Genomic DNA, 20509 nt, shown 5'->3' on the forward strand with positions numbered 1-20509 from the left:
GTCTATTTAAATTAAATGCAGATATTTAAAATTGAGATCAAATCCTGCAGATTAGTGTGCAGTATTGTGAATTCTCGCACACGCTCGCCTGATCGACATGTTAAATTGAAAATCCACGATCGTCCTTTCACAACGCCGGATCAATATTACAACCAATCTTAAACACGACGATCTTGCCACGTCCATTTTGTGTATGTCAACAACAGAGTGAACAATTGCGATCTAAAGAGGCTGATTCACGATTTCAACCCAAATTTTGTTTTCCACGTTTAATAATCAAAATCTACTGTTTAGTGTGTTTAAATTGTTTCACAAAAATTATGTTTATACATTATCACACAAGCTCGTTTTAGAGGGCTTATTATTTGTTTTGTAAACAAAAGATTGCGGTATGTTATTGCTTACGAAGTTTCCAAAAGAAATGGATATCAATCTAAGTTCATTATATCTATTACAATTTAGGTAAACTATGTCATCTCAATGTTGTCCAGTGGGGTTCCAGGTCAGAGTAGGTCCTCAGTACCCCTTGATTGTCGTAGAAGGCAACTAAATAGGGGTGGTCCTTCTGATGACACCGCAAAAACCGAGGTTCCGTGTCACAGCAGGTGTTGCACGATAAAGATTCCTCTTCAAAGGCCATTAGCACCGATCATAGGCCTAAATGTTGCAGCCCTTCACCGGCAGTGGTGACGTATCTATATGAGTGAAATATTCTCGAGAGGGACGTGAAACAATATTCAATCAATCAATCATCTAAATGTTCAAAATTAAGATGCTTCAAATTACAAAATTCACATTTCACTGGTTTGCTTGCAAATATGAAAATAAGGACTGAATCTTTGTTCACATAATTAAGGCTAAACTATCGCTCTTATCATTGTATCTAGAACGTCAAAATGTTGGTTGTCAACATTGAATGAGTTATATTTTTTGAATGTTTAACATTTAAAAAAATCCGAACAACGCGATCGCGTCTCTAAACAAGCAAACACTGTGTGCCTTCCTGTAAAAGAAACTTTTCTTTGAATTCATCATTATACTTCAGTAATATTGATTACTGCAAGTTGCTAAATTTGGATGCAATACATTTAAAAAGAGCTCCGTCCTACATTCCTTAAAAGTAATATATAGCGTTTCGGATTACGATTTTCTTCGATGGACGTCAAGTTCTGCTCGATTATTTATTTCGTTAGGAATACATCTACTAGACTTTTAACAGTCAGTGTTTACTACTGGATTAAGCGATGGTACCTACTCCTGAGCAATCTAACAATGGTTACATAATGTATCTCAATCTGGTTTTGTACTTCTTCTGAACGTCAGTGACTATATCCTTACTGACGTCCAAATGCATGCATTTACATGGATGTGTTTAGATAAAGTGTTTGCATTCTTTACGAGAACCCCCCCCCCCCCAAACAAAATGACAGTTTTACTTTAACATAATTATTAATATTTTCATCTCATTCATAAGACAATTCGTATCATTTACAAGGTATGAAAGAGTGTTAAAATTTGTTGAAATTAATAATACAATAAAACAGACTAATTGTAAAGTGCTGGTGAAAACGCATTTTCATTCCCTAAACATTTATTTCAATGATATTCGATACGTTCATAATGTATCTTTAAACTATATAGATATAAATAATCATTTCGCTGTTAGTGTGAATCATTATAAGGGTGTTCTCTATAGCCGTGTTTACTGTAGCGTTACTAAAAGGAAATCGAATATCTGCAGTATAAATGTATGTTTTTGTACGTTTGATAATTTACTATTTGTTTTGATTTTCTTTAGAAAATATTGCCATCAACAAAACGGCATGGCAACTGCGTCAATTTCACCAAGGTAACGACTTATTCAATGCAAGTAATGCAGTGGATGGACTGAAATCTAACCTCAGCGCCTGGGGAGGACAGTGTGTCGCATCGGCTAATAATCAACAGACAGCCACATGGAGAGTGGACCTACAGAACATCCTCAGTATACGTCACATTATCGTTTATTACAGGACGGACAATGCTGCATGGGGTAAATTATTTAGAAATAAGCTTTTAGGTTTTAAGAACACACACACACACACACACACACACACACACACACACACACACACACACACACACACACACACACACAATATATATATATATATATATATATATATATATATATATATATATATATATATATATGCTTACTCCTCCTAGGCACCTGATCCCACCTCTGGTATGTTCAGGGGTCCCTGTTTGCCCAACTATCTATTTTGTATTGCTTGTAGGAGTTATGAGATTGATCACTGTTCGTTATCTTCACCTTGCATATATTTGTCGAAATGCGCATCTGGTGGGTCAAAATTGATACCGTATAAGTTTTACATTATGACCCATGGGTCGAGGCCTCTACTGGAGGACTGTTAGTCCCCGAGGGTCTCTACAGCCCAGTAGTCAAGGACTTCGTTACTAGCTTGAAAATACGGATGTATAGTTAATTGCTATTATAAAATTTAGAAATTCATTTCAAAATTAAGGATTATCTCTCTCACGCATACCTCTTACCCTTAGACGAATTTGACTCCATTTTTGGCACACTGTTTTCCCTGTAATAACTCTTAAACTTCATTGTTATTTCGGATTTCAAACATTTCGGTTGAGCATCACTGAAGAGACATTATTTGTCGAAATGCGAATCTGGTACATCAAAATTGATACCGTATACGTTTTCCATTTAGTATGTTTGCTAAGTTCCAATTTGCTTTCATATCGACATCAGTGAATTCAATTGTCTACTTGAGGTATTTAAGTGTACGTACACCGATAAGTTAACTCCTTATTCATTTAAGTTCGCTTTAGTCCGGCTAAACATAACATACATGTATTAAATCACGTCAGCCGACGGACGTACCAATATAAAATTTTCATACCAAATTTTCATTGTTGAATATGTAAGTGATCATAACAAGAAACAGCGAATATACAATATTTTTCATCAAATATACAAATTAGACTATTGTATGTTATTTCGTAATACTCGTCACAGTAAATGCACATACGCAGTTCAGATACATAAGACAAAACAATGACTACTCGATCAATATCAAATTAGTAAATATGACACTTTTCAAATAAGTCATTACGTCACCAAAACCCACTTCGCTATACAAATGCTTATTTGTTAGTTGAAATTAGGAATATTTAATATATCAAAAGGTACCCCCTTTTAACTGTCACATGATGCTATTAGTCACGTGCCCCGATTATATACGTTTTACAAAGTTCCTGCAAGATATTGCTTTGACACAAGTAAAATATGCAATAGAGGTATACAACGTAGACATGGGTAATGTTACGAAAATCTTTAGTATTGCTCGTATTTGACTAAAGATGTCGAATCTCAAACATTTTCTTTTTCTTTACTTTACGGCCCTCCGTGGCCGAGTGGTTAGAGCATCGCGCTCAAAATCACAATGTCTCTCACCTCTGTCGGCGCGGGTTCGAATCCTGCTCGCGCCGGTAAGTGTGAAAGTTTCCCAGTTTACTTTCGGAAGGTCGGTGGTATCTTCCCATGTACATTGTATCTGGGTTCTCTCTCCCACCAATAAAAACTGGGCGCCACGATATAACTGAACAATTTTTGAGTGTGGCGGAAAACATCAAAACAATCAATCAATCAATCAATCTTTATTTTACAAACAATGATCGATTATAACAAGATCTAAATAAGTCATGCCTAACTACATTAAGATTTGCAGAAAAACGTTTTGTATCAACAATCTTTCACTTGCGTCAAGTCGTTGTTTTCACATGCTTGACTTTCTTATCCAAGCCCCCCCCCCCCCCCCCCCCACACACACACACACTATGCACACTAGGGTCACAATAAATCGGAGCACATACTCTGTATTATAAATTGGAAACTTATATATACTGATTAAAAAAGGCAAGAAACATATACATGTAGCAAAATTGCATGTTCATTTGAAAACATGTGAAATGCTCTGTAATTGATAACACAAAACTGACGTAAACACGGGATTAAAAATCAAAGTATCAGAATAACTAATTAACAATCATTAACAGTTTAAGGTAACGCAATATCAATATCTAGCACCCCCTGAGCATCAATGACTATCTGCAAAGTTTTCCCATGGTCGAAGTTATGTATCTAAAACTGTCGTGGGATGCTGTTTCACTCTAATAAAATATATTGGGCAAGTTATGGCTGTAGTTGTCCTTGGCGTATGCATATATCCAGTTCATCTCATGTATGTTCGATGGGGTTCAAGGGTGATTTTGATGGCAACGGATGAACCTGGATACTGTGTTAGATAAACAGCATGTTATCTGACGTTGTCATGTTGGAATACTGCCCCAGGATGTTGTATTATTGGAAATCAGTATGGCTGTATGACTTCAACAATATACCTTTGAACCGCATAAGTACCCTGTGTGTGTGGACCACTGATGACCTTTCTATATAGGATATTGCTGCCCACATCATAACCCCATACCCCTCCAAACTGATCAGCCTTCTGGACGCAAGTTTCCGCAAAACGTTCATGTTGGCGCCTATACACTCTGAGACTTTACCAGACCTAAGCAGTACAAATCAACATCCATCGCTGTTAAGCTGTTTAATCGCGTTTTTCATTACATGCACCTTTGATCGTCGTGTATATGTTTATTCCGATGACTGTAAAAAACAACAACTTTTTACAAGTGTTTTACGGATTCTTACGAGCAGTTTACGTGTTCTTGCGACCAATTTACGATACTTACGGATTGTTACAAGTTATTTGGGGTATTTAGGAAAAATGAAATCCGTGGGCAATCGTGAAAAACAATTGACATGTCAAAAACGTTGCCCCTACTTTCACGGATCCTTACGAGTGCGTGCGAGTTGTGATGAGTTATTAAGGGATACCGACGAATGATTTACGCTTGCGATTGACTGCGAGTCGGAGATCCCTAAGGACCCGTCAGAAATATCCGTTAGTATGAAGGTGGTATAACGAATACAGAATCAAAACATTCATGTATATCGATATTATGAATTTCAAAATTTTTGAATTGTACACAAGAACGATATGAGTTTAAAATCGTAGACTAAAGAATCCTTCGTAAGAAATGAAAATAAACAATCCTTGTAATACAATATAATTGAAAAAAAATTTAGAACACAAAGGAAAATTATGCAATGCAAATGAAAACACAAATACAATAGAATTGAATATAGAGATTACAAATGTAGGACCATACAATAAAAATGAAAATATAAAATTTCCTAGTATGAATAGAGAATACAAAATAGAGATATAAAACATATCATACAAATCAATAAAAAAGTATCCAAAGCAAACGGAACGATATCAAATATTGCAAAGTTTGACATGCTATGCATAACATGTAATAATTTCTTTTTAATACCCAAGAGCTTTTTTTATGTCGGGAAGAATAATAAATTTTTATATCATGTGAATAATTCGTGTTTATAATAAATACCGAATATATACCTCGTACTAGATATGATAGATATAAATAAAACATCAGACTAAGAATATACGACTACGATGCTGAGATGGCTTAAAAGAAGGTGTAGCAAGTCAGATAACGTTACATCCGCATATTTTCTTTTTACATATGACAAGTAATAGAAATTGTAAGTATCTCTCTCTCTCTCTCTCTCTCTCTCTCTCTCTCTCTCTCTCTCTCTCTCTGTGTGTGTGTGTGTGTGTAAATATATATATATATATAATTATATATATATATATATATATATATATATATATATATATATATATATATATATATATATATTAGCCACATGGCTCATGAAAATAAAGAAACTGATATTCTATAGTTTTCAGGCTAAGGGTAACAATTTCGAACTGAAGTTTTCTACCCTTATCTTCCAATATCCCTGTGGAATGGGATTGTGCACTTATAGGAGATAAATCAGTATTTACTATTCACTAAAAGTGTAATAGATAAATCGAATTTTCTTTGAAAAGAGGGATGATAAAGAGGGACAACAAGTTACAGCTACAGTGGGGAGGTCCTTTTAGTATATAACATACATGAAAATACTAGAATTTCTCAAAGAACACATACATGTATTGACCCAATTCTTACGACAATATATGTTCAGGTAGGCGAAGCGGGTACTATAAACATTGACTCCGTTCTTAGCGATCACAAAGCTACATATATCTCGCCCGTTTTGAATTATAATTTCAAACGTGCTTATGAACGTAAAATTTGGGATGACAAACACGCGGATTTTCATAGGTTAAATTTAATCATTGAAGACAGTAATTGGTCAAATATTATATGTGATGCAAATAATATTACAGACGCTGCTGTGAATTTCACAAATCATTTCCTTTCGTGTGTACGTGACTGTATACGCGAAAAAACTATTACGATTCGACCGAAAGACAAACCTTGATTTGATTCCGCATTATCTCCCTCACGCATAGCTCTTATCCTTAAACGAATTTGACTCCACTTTTTTGGCCCACTGTTTTTTGCTATAATAGCTATAAAACTTCATTGTTATTTCGGATTTCAAACATTTCGGTTGAGCATCACTGACGAGACAGAATTTGTCGAAATGCGCATCTGGTGCATCAAAATTGGTACCGTATAAGTTTTACATTATGACCCCTGGGTCGAGGCCTCTGCTGGTGGACTGTTAGTTCCCGAGGGTCTCTACATACCAGTAGCTAAGTACTTCGTTACTAGCTTGAAAATACGGATGTATATTTAATTGCTGTTATAAAATTTAGAAATTCATTTCAAAATTAAGGATTATCTCCCTCACGCATAGTTCTTATCCTTAAACGAATTTGACTCCACTTTTTAGCACACCGTTTTTGGCTATATTTAGCTCTAAAACTTCATTGTTATTTCGGATTTCAAACATTTCGGTTGAGCATCACTAAAGAGATATAATTTGTCGAAATGCGCATCTGGTGCATCAAAATTTCAAGCTTTTGACAGGGTTTGGCACAAGGGACTTCTTTTTGAATTACAAAAATATGGAATATGTGGAAATCTTTTTCAATGGTTTAAAAGTTATTTGTGTAATAAGCATCAGAAAGTGATGTATAAGGATTTGTTATCATCCAGTTCAACTATCAATGCTGGAGTGCCTCAGGAATATGTACTGGGACTGTTTTTGTTTTTAATCTATGTTAATGATGTAGAACAGAATGGTATCGTTTTATAGATTGTACTCAGATTATAATTCAATTCAATATGCAGATAAGAATATATGTAATATAGAAAATGTTATGAATCATGATCTCAAAATTCTTGAAGAATGGTCTAATAACTGGCTTTTGAAATTTAATACTAATAAAACTAAATTTTTATTTTTTACCAAGGCAAAGCATAATGAAATTCCAAGACTGTGTTTTCAAAATTAGTCAATTAGAAATAATTTCTTCCCACAAACATTTTGGTTTCACTTTTTCCAATGATTTAAAATGGTCTGTGTATATCAATGATATTGTAAACAATGCGTATAAAAAAAAAGTAGGACTTCTAAGGAAACTCAAATTCCTTTTATGTAGAAACAAACTATCTAAATTGTATATAACTTTTGTTAAACCTATACTAGAATATGCTTCAGTCGTAGGAGATGGATGTTCTTCTGCAGAAATTGAAAAATTAGAAAAAGTACAGCTCCATGCAGTTAGAATTGTAACGGGATTGCCAATTCTTGCGTCAAAAGAATCAGTATATTTAGAAACGGGTTGGGAAGCTCTACGTAAAAGACGAGGAATCGCAAAATTAATGACAATGTATAAAATTCACTTCAATCTTGTACCACAATACTTAGGTGATATCATTGACAATTTTCGGAAGGATACATCGCGCTACAATACTCGTTACGAATATGACTATATACCTCATATAACTAAGCAAAAAACATATAACAGATCATTTTTTTCCAGATGCCATTCGCAAATGAAACTCTTTAGCAAACGAAGCAAAGAAAACAACATCTATCTATCAGTTTCGTCGAACAGTTCTGATAATATCAATATTTCAATAGTGCCTAAACATTTTCTTCTTGGCAAAAGAATAGTAAATATAATTCATACTAAATTAAGATATGTTTGCTTAGCTAAGATTTACACCGAAAACAACATTGTCAATTCGCCTTACTTTCATTGTGGTATGAGAGAAGATGCTTATCAGTTTTCCTTTGTTTGTAAAAGATTTTCAGTAGTAAGGAACGTTATGATTAACGAACTTTTTCAAATACAAGAATTATTTATTATTGATACACGGATTTACTTTGGTGCAGTTATAATTTGGGGTATGAAACTAACAGCAACATTTTAATGCTATTCACAAATTTATACTTAATTCAGGCAGATTTTCATGATAGTAATTCACTTTATGCTATATGTACATGTATTTATTTTATCTATACATATATGTTTTATGACAATTGCTATCAATTAATCTAAGGTGAGAACCTCGTAAGTTGTAAGAAAATTTAAAAATCGCTTTCAGAGTGTGTTTACCCCTGAAATCTTACTGATCTTTTTCATATATTAATACCTTATGATATTTCCATAGATTGCAATTAATTATCTTAATTAAACATGTAAAGTTAAAAACAGCACAAACAACTTTCAACGCTACATGGACAATGAGAAACGAAATGAGATAAGTTATTTGATGTAAATTACACTTGTATAAAATGAGCACACATCTTTCACATGCTGTACATTATATTATGTGCTACAACAATATATAACACATCAACTTTCCTCTGTAGGGAAAGGGCTTAAATAGGCTACACCTGCTGCCCGATCCCATTCACTTTGTGAATGAAATATAGTTTAAATAAATAGGTATCCTTTGTACATAGATACTAAGATTTCGATTCAATTATCCCTGTAACCGACTGAATACACATTGAACGGAAAAAAAAAAAACGATTTCGAGAAAAGTGTATCGGTATTGATTTTTCACAACGGAGATATTCTATTTTTCCCGGCTCAGAATCGCAAATACAAATATTTACCATGCTATTTTAGAACGATGGAAAGCACATGTTTTTCCCCTTTGATTGGGGGCTTTGATAAATTTTCAACAATACATGTGGACTGAAAGATTGTGAGGAGTAATTCTGATTAGTCTGTTATTAATATATTATGATTTTATATTACGTTGTGAATGTTTTATATCCAGGTCCAACAAATGATTACTCCGGTAGATTTGTGGGGTTTTCATTATACGCATCAAACACAACCGACAGAAGAGAAGGTCACCTGTGTGTTCCTGACACAAACTATACAAGAGACACCATACCCGCCGTCGTTAATGTCACGTGTCCAGTTCACGGACGATACGTTATCTATTACAACGAAAGACTACAAGGAGTGACCTACCCTGATGGTTATAGTACCCACGCATTCAATGAACTCTGTGAAGTAGAGGTTTATGGTATGTGTAAATACTTTACAATCTCATTAAGATATTATCAATTCATGTTTCATCTGTAAGCTACAGTAATATACTTTTAGTACGAGAACAAATACAACGAATCAATTAACATGGTAACGGTTTTTATTCTTCTGATCTTTCTGAATTCATTACAATGATCTTCAGATTTCTGCATTAAAAATATCGCTATAAAGAGTTCTTGTGAAGAAAATTTACGGAAATATCGTTCACTGATCTAGTTAAGTTTCATTCCATTAGAACAACGTATTGTTATTCGTGTATTATGATGTATACGTAGGAGATCATTTATTGGATTGTTTCTGCTTTCGTCAACATAACACATATTTTACAAGCAATAATCGTTATAATCAAAATAATATGAATTTTTGACGTCATAAATAAGCAACTGCGTGACAAACGACAGTGTAGGATGCATGCATTAAAAACAATCAACAGTCTCATATTCAATCATATTGCTGTCATGTGCTCCATCGAAACATTGCCGTGAGGATACGATGACAAGATGATACCATGCATGGTGATTGTACCATCATGCTATTATCCTCTTTAATATGTGCATACGCATGCACAAACTGGCGGAATTGTGAAAAGGGGCAATGCTTAACACAACCATTACAGCTTACTTATCCTACTGGAATTGAAATTTCCCTTCATTGGGAATTTTTCCACCACAAATATATCAATTTCTAATTGAATGAACACAATTTCAGCAGATTTACTTTTTAAATATTTCAATATATGTATGGCCTTAAATTTGACAAAAAGTAGAAATTTAATACAAAAGTTTTTTGTTTTTTTTCTTTTTTTTTGGGCTGAGATTGGTGGTAGACAATATGTACATCCACATGCACCTCTAAAACATGGAATTAGACTCATTTGGATTTGAAAACAATAATAAAAAAAAATTACATGCATATGTGGATAATAGATTGATTGAATATTGTTTAACGTCCCTCTAGAGAATATTTCACTCATATGGAGACGTCACCATTGTCAATGAAGGGCTGCAAAATGTAGGTCTATGCCCGGCGCTTACGGCCTTTGAGGAGGAAGGGATCTTTATCGGGCCACACCTGCTGTAAAACTGGGACTCGTTTTTTTTTTTTTTGTTTTTTTTTTTGCGGTCTCATCCTAAGGACCGCCCCATTTAGTCGCCTCTTACGACAAGCAAGGGATACTGAGGACCTATTCTAACCCGGATAGATATACAATTATATAGACATATAGAATCTATCGGTAGAAATAAGTTTTAAGGATTTGGATTTTACTGCAGTTCTTTTTCATAAGGGCGAACAATGTTAGGTGATATTTCTAAAGTTTTGGTGAAAATCAATAATATCAATGTACATCAGAAATAAACCCTTGATATCAATATTCCACAGAATACTACTTCACACACCAAAATGAAAATTGAATATTGTCTGAATTTTGTTATTTCTCTTCCAAAATAATACATTCTTACATTAATGTTTTTGTGTGAGGAAGGATCGTAGCAGCAATTTCAACTTATAGGATTTCCATGAGAGGGGGACGCTAGGCTGGGAAATGTATTTCCCTATAGCAAAAAGCAAGGACAATATTTGGTCAGAACAAGTGTTACCTCAACTATTGATACTACGACCTACTTTTTTTTTTAAATCACGGAGAAGTGGATAAATGTTTATTAAAGACATTCTAAAATATAATATTTTAGCGATTTATTCAATCATAATTCTTCTCATGAACAAATGCGCATTTAATCGTCCTTACATGCTTGAATACACAAATTCAACAGAGCGGTGGCACGAGAGCGATGACACGGGGGTATAATGGAGATGGTTCGATGATATCATCGTTTCATCGAAATCGTATATTGTGCTATAGTAATTGTGCCATCATAACCGTGTTATCGTCATCGTAGTATTATGTCATCGTGGCGATCGCACAGTAGTAAACATGGCAGGAATAGCATCCCTTAATTTCAGATAAAATTAGTCTTCCACATCACGTGATAAGAGTCATATGCATGTGTATAATATACATATATAACCAAGTCATGCACAATACTGCATCCTCATTTGGTAACCCATACTGCATTTATCTCAAAATAAGTATTAGTTTTGACATATGACATATAGCAAGGGAGGTCACCAAAAAGAATTAATTTTGGACCAAACTGACAATTTTGGTCAGATGTTGCTTCAGAAAATGTTGAACTCACTCTATTTTATTCCCCACACTTGCATGTTTTGTACTGTTCTTTAGATGTACAAGCACTTTCGCATATGAGACTCCTCGAATAGAAATCAATCTTATTGCAGATTGCATCATCTTTTTCAAATATTCTTTATTTGTAATTTGGGGTTCATAGCATTGTTTTAATACACCGAGTTATTACATATAACTGGGACATATCTAAGTCGTTAAACCAGGTAGTGACAGTTCCATCGCCAAACGCTCGGCAGCAGGTGTGAATGTCATGGGTCCTCGGAGATGACCTTAAAAACCGACATCCCGTGTCAATGTAGGTGTGGCACGCTAAAGAGCTCTCACGGCTCAGTGGCCGTAAGCGACGAGCATAGACCTAAACTTGAAGCACTTTACCGGCAATGGTGACGTCTACATATGAGTGGGAAATTCTTGAGAGGGACGTGCAACAAGATACAATCACTCAATCATTACATACAATCACTCATGTACACCTGATTTCCCCTAATGATAAAATCCTCAACCTATTTCTATAAATATAAAATAAATTGTGCAAAACGAAATAAAAGAGAAAAACAACGACCAGAAAACCGAATCGGATATTTTTTGCACAGGTGTTTGTGGACAGGTCTTCCTATATTATGATCGGTGATATGACAATTTTAAAATGGATTCTATGTGAGATTTGTTAATTCCATTAAAATAGATAAACTCTGGAGTTACATATTTAATCAAAAATACGTCCGAAATACCCAAAGAAATACAAAAGAGGGAGGGGGTACCGGAAGTCCTGTCAACAAGCACGTGTGAGCAGAAGATATAAAAAATATCACAGTCAAATATTACTACAAATGAGATAATCTGTGATAAGAATATACATGTATTTATTCAATATTGAACAGTCAGAGGTGTTAACAACGATACATATGTATGGATATGCTTGTATGTACACGCGTGTTGCATCGCAGATTTCCATAAATCATTTTAATCAAAACATTTTCTTTTACAACTTGTTAAAAGCAACCCATTTAGATTTACTTAATTTACCTCACCCAATAATACCAGTTTTGTTTAAGTTTAATGGTAAAAATGAAAAGGTATCAACACTAGTCATTTACATAGGCGGATCCAGGAATTTGTGAAAGTTGGGGGTGCAAGCACTTGATCTTTTTGACATTTTTCACAACCTACACCCTACCGCATTTACATCCTTGAAAAACAATTGAAATATTTTCCCGTGATGATCGTGTACTGGGTTTTTTAAGAATTTTATTGCGTTTTATAAGATATGTTTCCTAATTCTACAAAGGCTGTCCTGTACCCGGTTACTACGGACCTGACTGTTCGACCCCTTGTTCTGACACCTGTCGCCACTGTCACATCGAGACTGGAGCATGTCAGGGATGTAAACCTGGATACCAGGGGCATCAGTGTGAATCACGTATGTTTGTTTCATGTTATAAATTTATTTTATGTTCGGAAATATGCGTTTTTTTTCCCACCTTTGGTATATCCAAGGTCCGTGTTTTCCCAACTCTCTGTTTTATATTGCTTATCTAGGAGTTATGAGATTGATCACTGCTCTTTTTTTCGTCTTTCATGATGTATCTTATTTGTAGCTTGCAGTCATCAGTATTACGGAGAACTATGTAAGGATACCTGTGGTAACTGTAGTGAGGGGGTGACGTGTAACCATGTTAATGGAACCTGCACAAACGGATGTGACGTTGGTGTCTACACAGAGAAATGCAAAACACGTATGTCTTGGCGATATATATACTGTTGGTTGGTAGGTTATTTACGTCCCGTCTATATTTTTTTTTACTCATATTGAGACCTCACCAGCTGTAGATGAATTGCCACAAATTTACACCTATGTTTATTTCTCAAGACCATATTGCTGTGGGGTTTCTTTAACGTTCCAAGGCCTGTCGCGACTCGAGCCCTCCGTTTTTAAAGACCAGTGTTGGAGTATAAATAGCAGGCAATAAGGAATGTGGTGGTATATTTGAATTTTGGGTCACATTCAGATTGCAGAGAGCTATTTATAGATATTCAATTACTGATCAAGTTTATCATTAGAATTTTGCCAGGCTTGTTCTTCTTGTCAGTGTGCGTGTTTGTACTCAAACTAAAGACCTTTACTATAAACATTTTTCGAAACTGTATTTTTCAGTGAAAAATATTTTTCATTCAAAAGCAAGATATTTACTGCTGAATGTTCAAAATCATTATACAAAAAACGAAACACCAAACAAACAAAAAGGGTCTATGACTATAACTTATGAAATAAAAGGATTATTCCGAAAATAAATTCAACAAATAACTCATGTATTTTACATATTTCGAACTTGGTATCCATGTTCTTACGAAATTTACTACACATTTATATAGATACAATGTCACGTTTGTGCCATTCCTGTCTGGCCTGAAAATATATCAATATGGATCACTCCATCCCTATGATGTAAAAGACTTTCATATCTTTCCTCCGTATTTTTGAGTTCCGAGATGAGGTGATGTGCATGGCGTCATTTTCTAACATCATTACCAGTCGTTATCTGTGATGTGTTTGCAAGAGCGGAATGGGCATTCTTCTTTGTTGCTCAGTGTCTTGGAGAAGTTGACAAATATTTAATCATCATCATCATTATCACTTCATTCAATTTCCAAATAGCCATTAGATTCTACATTTGTCTGCATCTCTTTGTCCAAGCATTGTGCTTGTACACATGCTTTCTTGTTCTATCACCAAATTTCTTTCAGTGTGACGAGTCAACTTGAGGGTGAATCCCAATGAATGTGCAAGAGCTAATGTTTTTGGGACCTCTATTTACACTGTACTAACATCCACAATTTATTTCTGCCCCCCCTCCCCCCAATTTTGTTTTTGTAAATGACAGTAACACATATTCTCTAAATGATAAGTTAGTACTTCATGTATACTTGATGTCGATGCGTAAAGTCTAATTGACCGTTCACATAATAACATGGATACATGTATTGACATGCATTACTTTATGAAATTTGCTTTAGGGCCAAAATAAGGAAAAATTTGTTTGCATTGCTTCTCTGTTATTTCATGGAGGGATCACTCGTTTAACTGAGTAATACGCATTCTATAGTTCATCTGTTATCAGAATTTTGGAATTTCTGTTTTACTTGGGTGTAGCAATAAGCGCCGTCCAACACCAAATTTGAACTAACAACAGATTTTCAAGTAGGTCAACCTCGACCTTTTAGGTTGTTCCCGAATGTCCCGTGATTCTCACTTCTAAATGTCGAGCGTTTGACGAAGGACCAATCACTACGCGCCCATGACAAGGACGGAGCTCGAAGCCACGACCTACTGGTTACGAAGCGATCGCTCTAACACCGTAACCGGTTTATTGATGTATGCTGTGATGCTGTCATTAAAAAGACAATACTTTGAAAAATGCATTCTAAGTTATAATTATTATCAATATAAATCGTTATTCAATAACCCTGTCTCACAAATGCGTATCACACTTATTATTCGTCCCCAAGATCAACTTTTAAATTTAAAATATGAGTTGATATGTAAACGTCAGACAATGATGCATTTGTATGTATCATAGTCACCAATATCCATATACATATCAATAAAATTGTATGCGACATAATTATATGGAGATAGACGCAAAACAAATTTTGAACAGTACATACAATTCTAAGTTGAAGTACTTTAAACAAACATTAAATCTATAAATATCTACCTTAGAAAAAATGTAAGAAAAATCAACAACACTGGTGACTGACTCATTTTTATTTTCTCTTTTACTGGCAATTTTCAGCGTGCCCTGTCGGTTGGCATGGGAAGAACTGCTCCCTCAGCTGCACTAATTGTGACACGTGTGACAGATTTACAGGACAATGTACATCTCCCTGTTACCCGGGCTGGGAAGGACAACGCTGTACTGATGGTAAATGTTCGGTTATATGGAATGAGTGCAATGTTTCCAGAACCATTGATTTAAACGTATCTTCTTTAGTAAATTATCATTGACTAAATGGAAGAAGACTGTTCATTGATGAAGCATTAAGTTAATCCACCAGTTCTCCCTGAAACTTGAATTTATTTTTGTCATTTGGAATTGATTAAATAACATTAAAATGTCACTTATTAAGAATACCATGTTATCTGTTGTACATAGAATGTGACGGGAAAAAATATGGACTTGGCTGTATACATGACTGTGGGTCCTGTCTGGATAATAAACAATGTCACAAAATAAACGGATCATGTCTTCAAGGATGTGACGCCGGATTTCAAGGAGAGCTTTGTAAAACTAGTAAGGCTCAGCATAATTTGCACCAAACAATTATCAACTATGTATATTTTCGTGTATGCAACGAGTCTTTCTTTCTATGTTTAAACCTTATGCATTGAATTAAAAAGAACCACAATGAATGATATTTATTTCCAGTTTTATTTTTACTTTCATTTTTAATTTCAGAATGTTTTCCTGGCAAATTCGGAAAGAACTGTGAGCAAAATTGTTCTGATAATTGTGAGAACGATCCCAAAACTTGTAACGGAACAACGGGAGAATGCACGGTTGGGTGTCGCCCGGGCTATGATGGGCTAAGATGTGACAGGGGTAATTTAATAATCTCTTACCTAGGTTCCTATTTTCGGGGGATGTTCGAACGCGTTTTGCACTTGTTTCATTTTATTATACGTGTATATTATTAGTGATATGGATTCTTGGTAGGGTATATAGACTAATATTCCCTGCCAAAATTTATATTCTTCCGAGCCGTTAGAAATGCGAGTTCATATCCTCTGCCAAGAATCCATACAACGAATATGTCCTTCTGCAGAGCGATGTTTACAAATTAATGTTTATTTTACGAAACGGTTGCGTTCGATTCATAACTTCAAGCTTGCATTTTCACTATTCATAATTACTACTGTTCGATCATTTAAATTTCTGGGGACCAATTCTCGTGGATATCTGAGTTTTTACAGTTTCGTGGGGACGTAATTTCGTGGATTTTTATATCTGGAAGAAAGATATCTCTGGGATGTCTTTATTCATTGAGGATATAAATTCGTGGGTGAGGGGTACCCACGAAGTCCACGAAGATTGAGCCACCACAAATTCTAATGATCCCTCAGTATACAAAATGTGGGGATCATCCAAATATTTTATAAGAACGTACAAATAACGGGAAATTCGTGTTATCAAGGAAGAGGAGGTCACATTCATGACCATGACACATGACTCTACATGCCCGAGCAGCAATTCTTCATAAAAAAGTTGCACAATTAGTGATTAGCTTTATTAGCCGAGTTGCAACGAAGTTGAGCTGGGCTATTTGTTTGGTGATGCAGGTGGGCAGTTGGGCGTCAACAATTGGTTTCCGGATGATAACTCAAAACGTTTACAATTTAATCAAATGAAACTTTGATATATTGTCGAATACCAGGTAAGAAAAACCCCTATTGATTTTGGAGAAAAATGGTCAAAGGTCAAGGTCACAGTGTCCGAAAATAGATTGAAAATTTCAGAAAAAATTGGTTTCCGGTTGATAACTCAGAGATTTTAAATCCGAATCAATTGAAACTTTGAGATATTCTTGGGTACAAGGTAAGAAAGACCTCTATTGATTGTGGAGAAAAAAGTTCAAAGGTCAGGGTCACAGTGATCGAATAAAAATGAAAATTTCAGAAAAAATTGATTTCCGGATAATAACTCAGAAAGTTTACATCTGAATCAAATGATGCTTAAAGATATTTTTATGTACCAGGTAAGGAAGACCCCTATTGATTTTAGAGAAAATAGGTTAAAGGTCAAGGTCACAGTGACCGAAATTAGATTTAAAATTCCAAAAAAAGTTTGGTTTTCGGAGGATAACTCGAATTCTTTTAATTTGAATCAAATGAAACTTAGATATATTAGCGGATACCAGCAAAGCAAGACCCCTATTGATTTTGGAGAAAAAAGTCAAAGGTCAAGGTCACAATGACCGAAAATAGATTGAAAACTTCAGACAAATATGGTTTCTGGACAGTAACTCGAAAACTTTAAAACTGTCATTAATTCTTCACAATTATAAATATGCCACATCATTCCTGACTTTACAATGTATCCCATGTAACTCAGCTCATGCACCCTGGGTGCATATATAGATTTTTTTATTTATCATAGAATGTCATATTTATAATGTCAAACAAAGGCGCCGAAACGTATATGCAGTGCGATTGTAACCTTCGAGTAAGATAATACAAGCCATATCACAGTATATTTTTCATACTCTTCATGCACTTAGTTTTATCCTCAGTACACTTAGATAATTGATTAAGACAATTGAGACCCACCCTGCATCTGTATATTAATCCTTACAATAGAGTGTGCTGATAACCAGTACGGACAAGACTGTAATCAGACGTGCGAAAAATGTAAAGAGGGCAAGCCGTGTCATCACGTCAGCGGTTCCTGTAATGGCGAATGTGAACCTGGATACCGGGGCAACAAATGTGATGAGGGTAATGTTTATGTGTGCTGAAGTACGAGATCCACATATCAAGTAACCGTAGATTGCTATTTCATTCACTTATTTGCAATTTTTTTAGTCTGCGAGTTTGGGCATTTTGGTGCAAGTTGTAAAGCGGAATGTAGCGTATTCTGTCAGACATCACGTGATTGTAACCATGTGACGGGCTATTGTACCTCTGGTTGCAAAACTGCATGGCGTGGAAACGATTGTTTAGAAGGTTAGTATACAGATATGTGTAAATGAATGCATTTTAAAGTTGTAAGTTAAATGATATTCCACTGTATCAATTCATTTTCAGTCGATACTCAACAACAGGACACGGATTCCGACAGAAACTGTGAGACCAGATTCTATGGTGTCTTATCTGCATTTTGCGTTATACTGGTTCTAAATGGGGTGTATGCTCTTTACAGAATCATGAAATGGTAATCACCTTCTCTCTAATCAATCACGCATGAAACTATCATGGAAAATATTCCCGTTGTTTTAAATGTGGAATGAAATGATTTTCAGGAACAAGAAGAGATTGGATAAAGATAAGAAATACCGTGCGAGTGACTCCACCATTTGCACCAAAGACACAGTTTTACAAGTCCGTAAAGACGAGAACGTCAACAGTGGATATCAAGAGCTTGGAGAATTGAGTACATCGTCAACCTATGACACCATTCGCTAGAGGGATATAGTGTTTACATATAATTTTGCTACGACATCGCTGTCAACATCTTTTGTACCTCGATACCATAATGTTGCAGTGTTGAGCACCTCAGATATAGCAATTTTTCTACACAAACACACACTTTCTAAAAAGAAAAGTATGGATAAATAGTTGTTACCCTGGTCCAACCGCTTTTCGGTTTGTCCGTTTGCCATACGTCCTTTTTCTTCCAACCTCTGTTTTGTTTTAAACAGTAACCAATTTTGTTTAGATATGATAGGTTATGCCTTATATATGTGCAAGAATATTTCGATCCTTTTATTTTCATCATGGGGACCAAATGGAGTTTGAACATTTACGAAAACTAGGTTCCCGGAATTACATTTTACGTAGTAGGCAAATTATCCTTTGAAAGATGGTTGGTTGGTTGGTTGATTGATTGATTGCGGTTTTATGCGGTTTGGGCAATATTCCAGCCATTTCATGACAGTATAAAGATAATTGGTGATGTTCTGTAGATTTCCAATAGAGGTAAGACTAAGATTATTTCTTTCGACAATAAAAGCCCTGGTTCCCAGAATTACTTTTACATTTTACTTAGTAACAAAATCATCATGTTGGAAGGTAGTTGGTGGTGTCCTATATATGTGCATTTATGTTTCAGAAATTTTATTATCACACGGATGCGGGGGGTGATTTGGGGGTTAAAGAACACATTTTTTTTTCTACAGATAAACCTGGTTTCCAAAACTCCTCTTACAATTTATGCAGTAACCGAATCACCGTTTGGGAGATGATTGATAGTGTCCTTTAGAATTACAGTATGATTTCTTAATCTAGGAACAGATGAGGTGGAAAAACAAGGACAAAAATCTGGTGCTCAGTGAATTGTGCCTCATGGAACACGAGAATACATGCATTTGATATATGGGTGAAAAGGTATCTGAACAATTTCAACAATATAGGGGTTGGGATGACCCCGGAGCACCTGCTCGTATCAGGATACTCAGTGTATCTTGATATGTACATGCATATATAGTTTAAAAGTCAGCACCTCACGTTTTAAACACAATTCAACTACAGTATTATCAAATAGGGTTTGGGATGACCCCAGTACTTAATGCATCTTGACATACGGAGCACGGATTTTTATGGTAAAGAGTGTACTTACTTGCGTGAGGGTATTGCTGTCTTCTGATAACATTATATTCTTTTATTTGAGTTGTTAACATTCTTTTTGATTTATCACTCATCGTGTATGTTTAAAAATCGATTTGAATTCAGTAGCCGGCCTCGATTTTCAATAAAAACAGAAAACATTTTTCAGACCAGAATACTTGATTTTAACCTGTCCTTGTGTTTTGTATGAAGTGCATTTGAGATATGAAAATATATGAGTTATAAGATTGATTGCTGTTTGTTATTTTCACCTTTCAATTGCACATTGCAAAATTGATATTATGTATTATGGTATTAATTTTCAATAGCATGGAAGGGGAAGATAACGAACAGCGATCTATATCAAAACTCCTATAAGCAATACAAAATAAAGAGTTGGGTAAATACGGTCCCCTAAATATACCAAAGGTGGGACCAGGTACCTAGGAGGAGTAAGCATCCCATGTCAACCGTTCACACACACCGTGAGCCTTA

General features: G+C 35.1%; 1 protein-coding gene across 1 annotated transcript; it reads left to right on the forward strand.

Annotated features, from left to right (window-relative positions):
• The first annotated feature begins 469 nt into the window (after positions 1–469).
• Positions 470–20198, forward strand: LOC125661716 (multiple epidermal growth factor-like domains protein 11). The gene is made up of 10 exons (XM_056147624.1): positions 470–542; positions 1799–2032; positions 9211–9465; positions 12983–13114; positions 15849–15986; positions 16152–16295; positions 18050–18187; positions 18275–18415; positions 18497–18623; positions 18712–20198. The coding sequence occupies exons 1-10, from the start codon at positions 470–472 to the stop codon at positions 18872–18874; spliced, it is 1545 nt and encodes a 514-aa protein (XP_056003599.1). The 3' UTR covers positions 18875–20198.
• The last annotated feature ends 311 nt before the right edge of the window (positions 20199–20509 follow it).

This window comes from Ostrea edulis, chromosome 8 (assembly GCF_947568905.1).
Source record: "Ostrea edulis chromosome 8, xbOstEdul1.1, whole genome shotgun sequence".
NCBI lineage: Eukaryota > Metazoa > Mollusca > Bivalvia > Ostreida > Ostreidae > Ostrea > Ostrea edulis.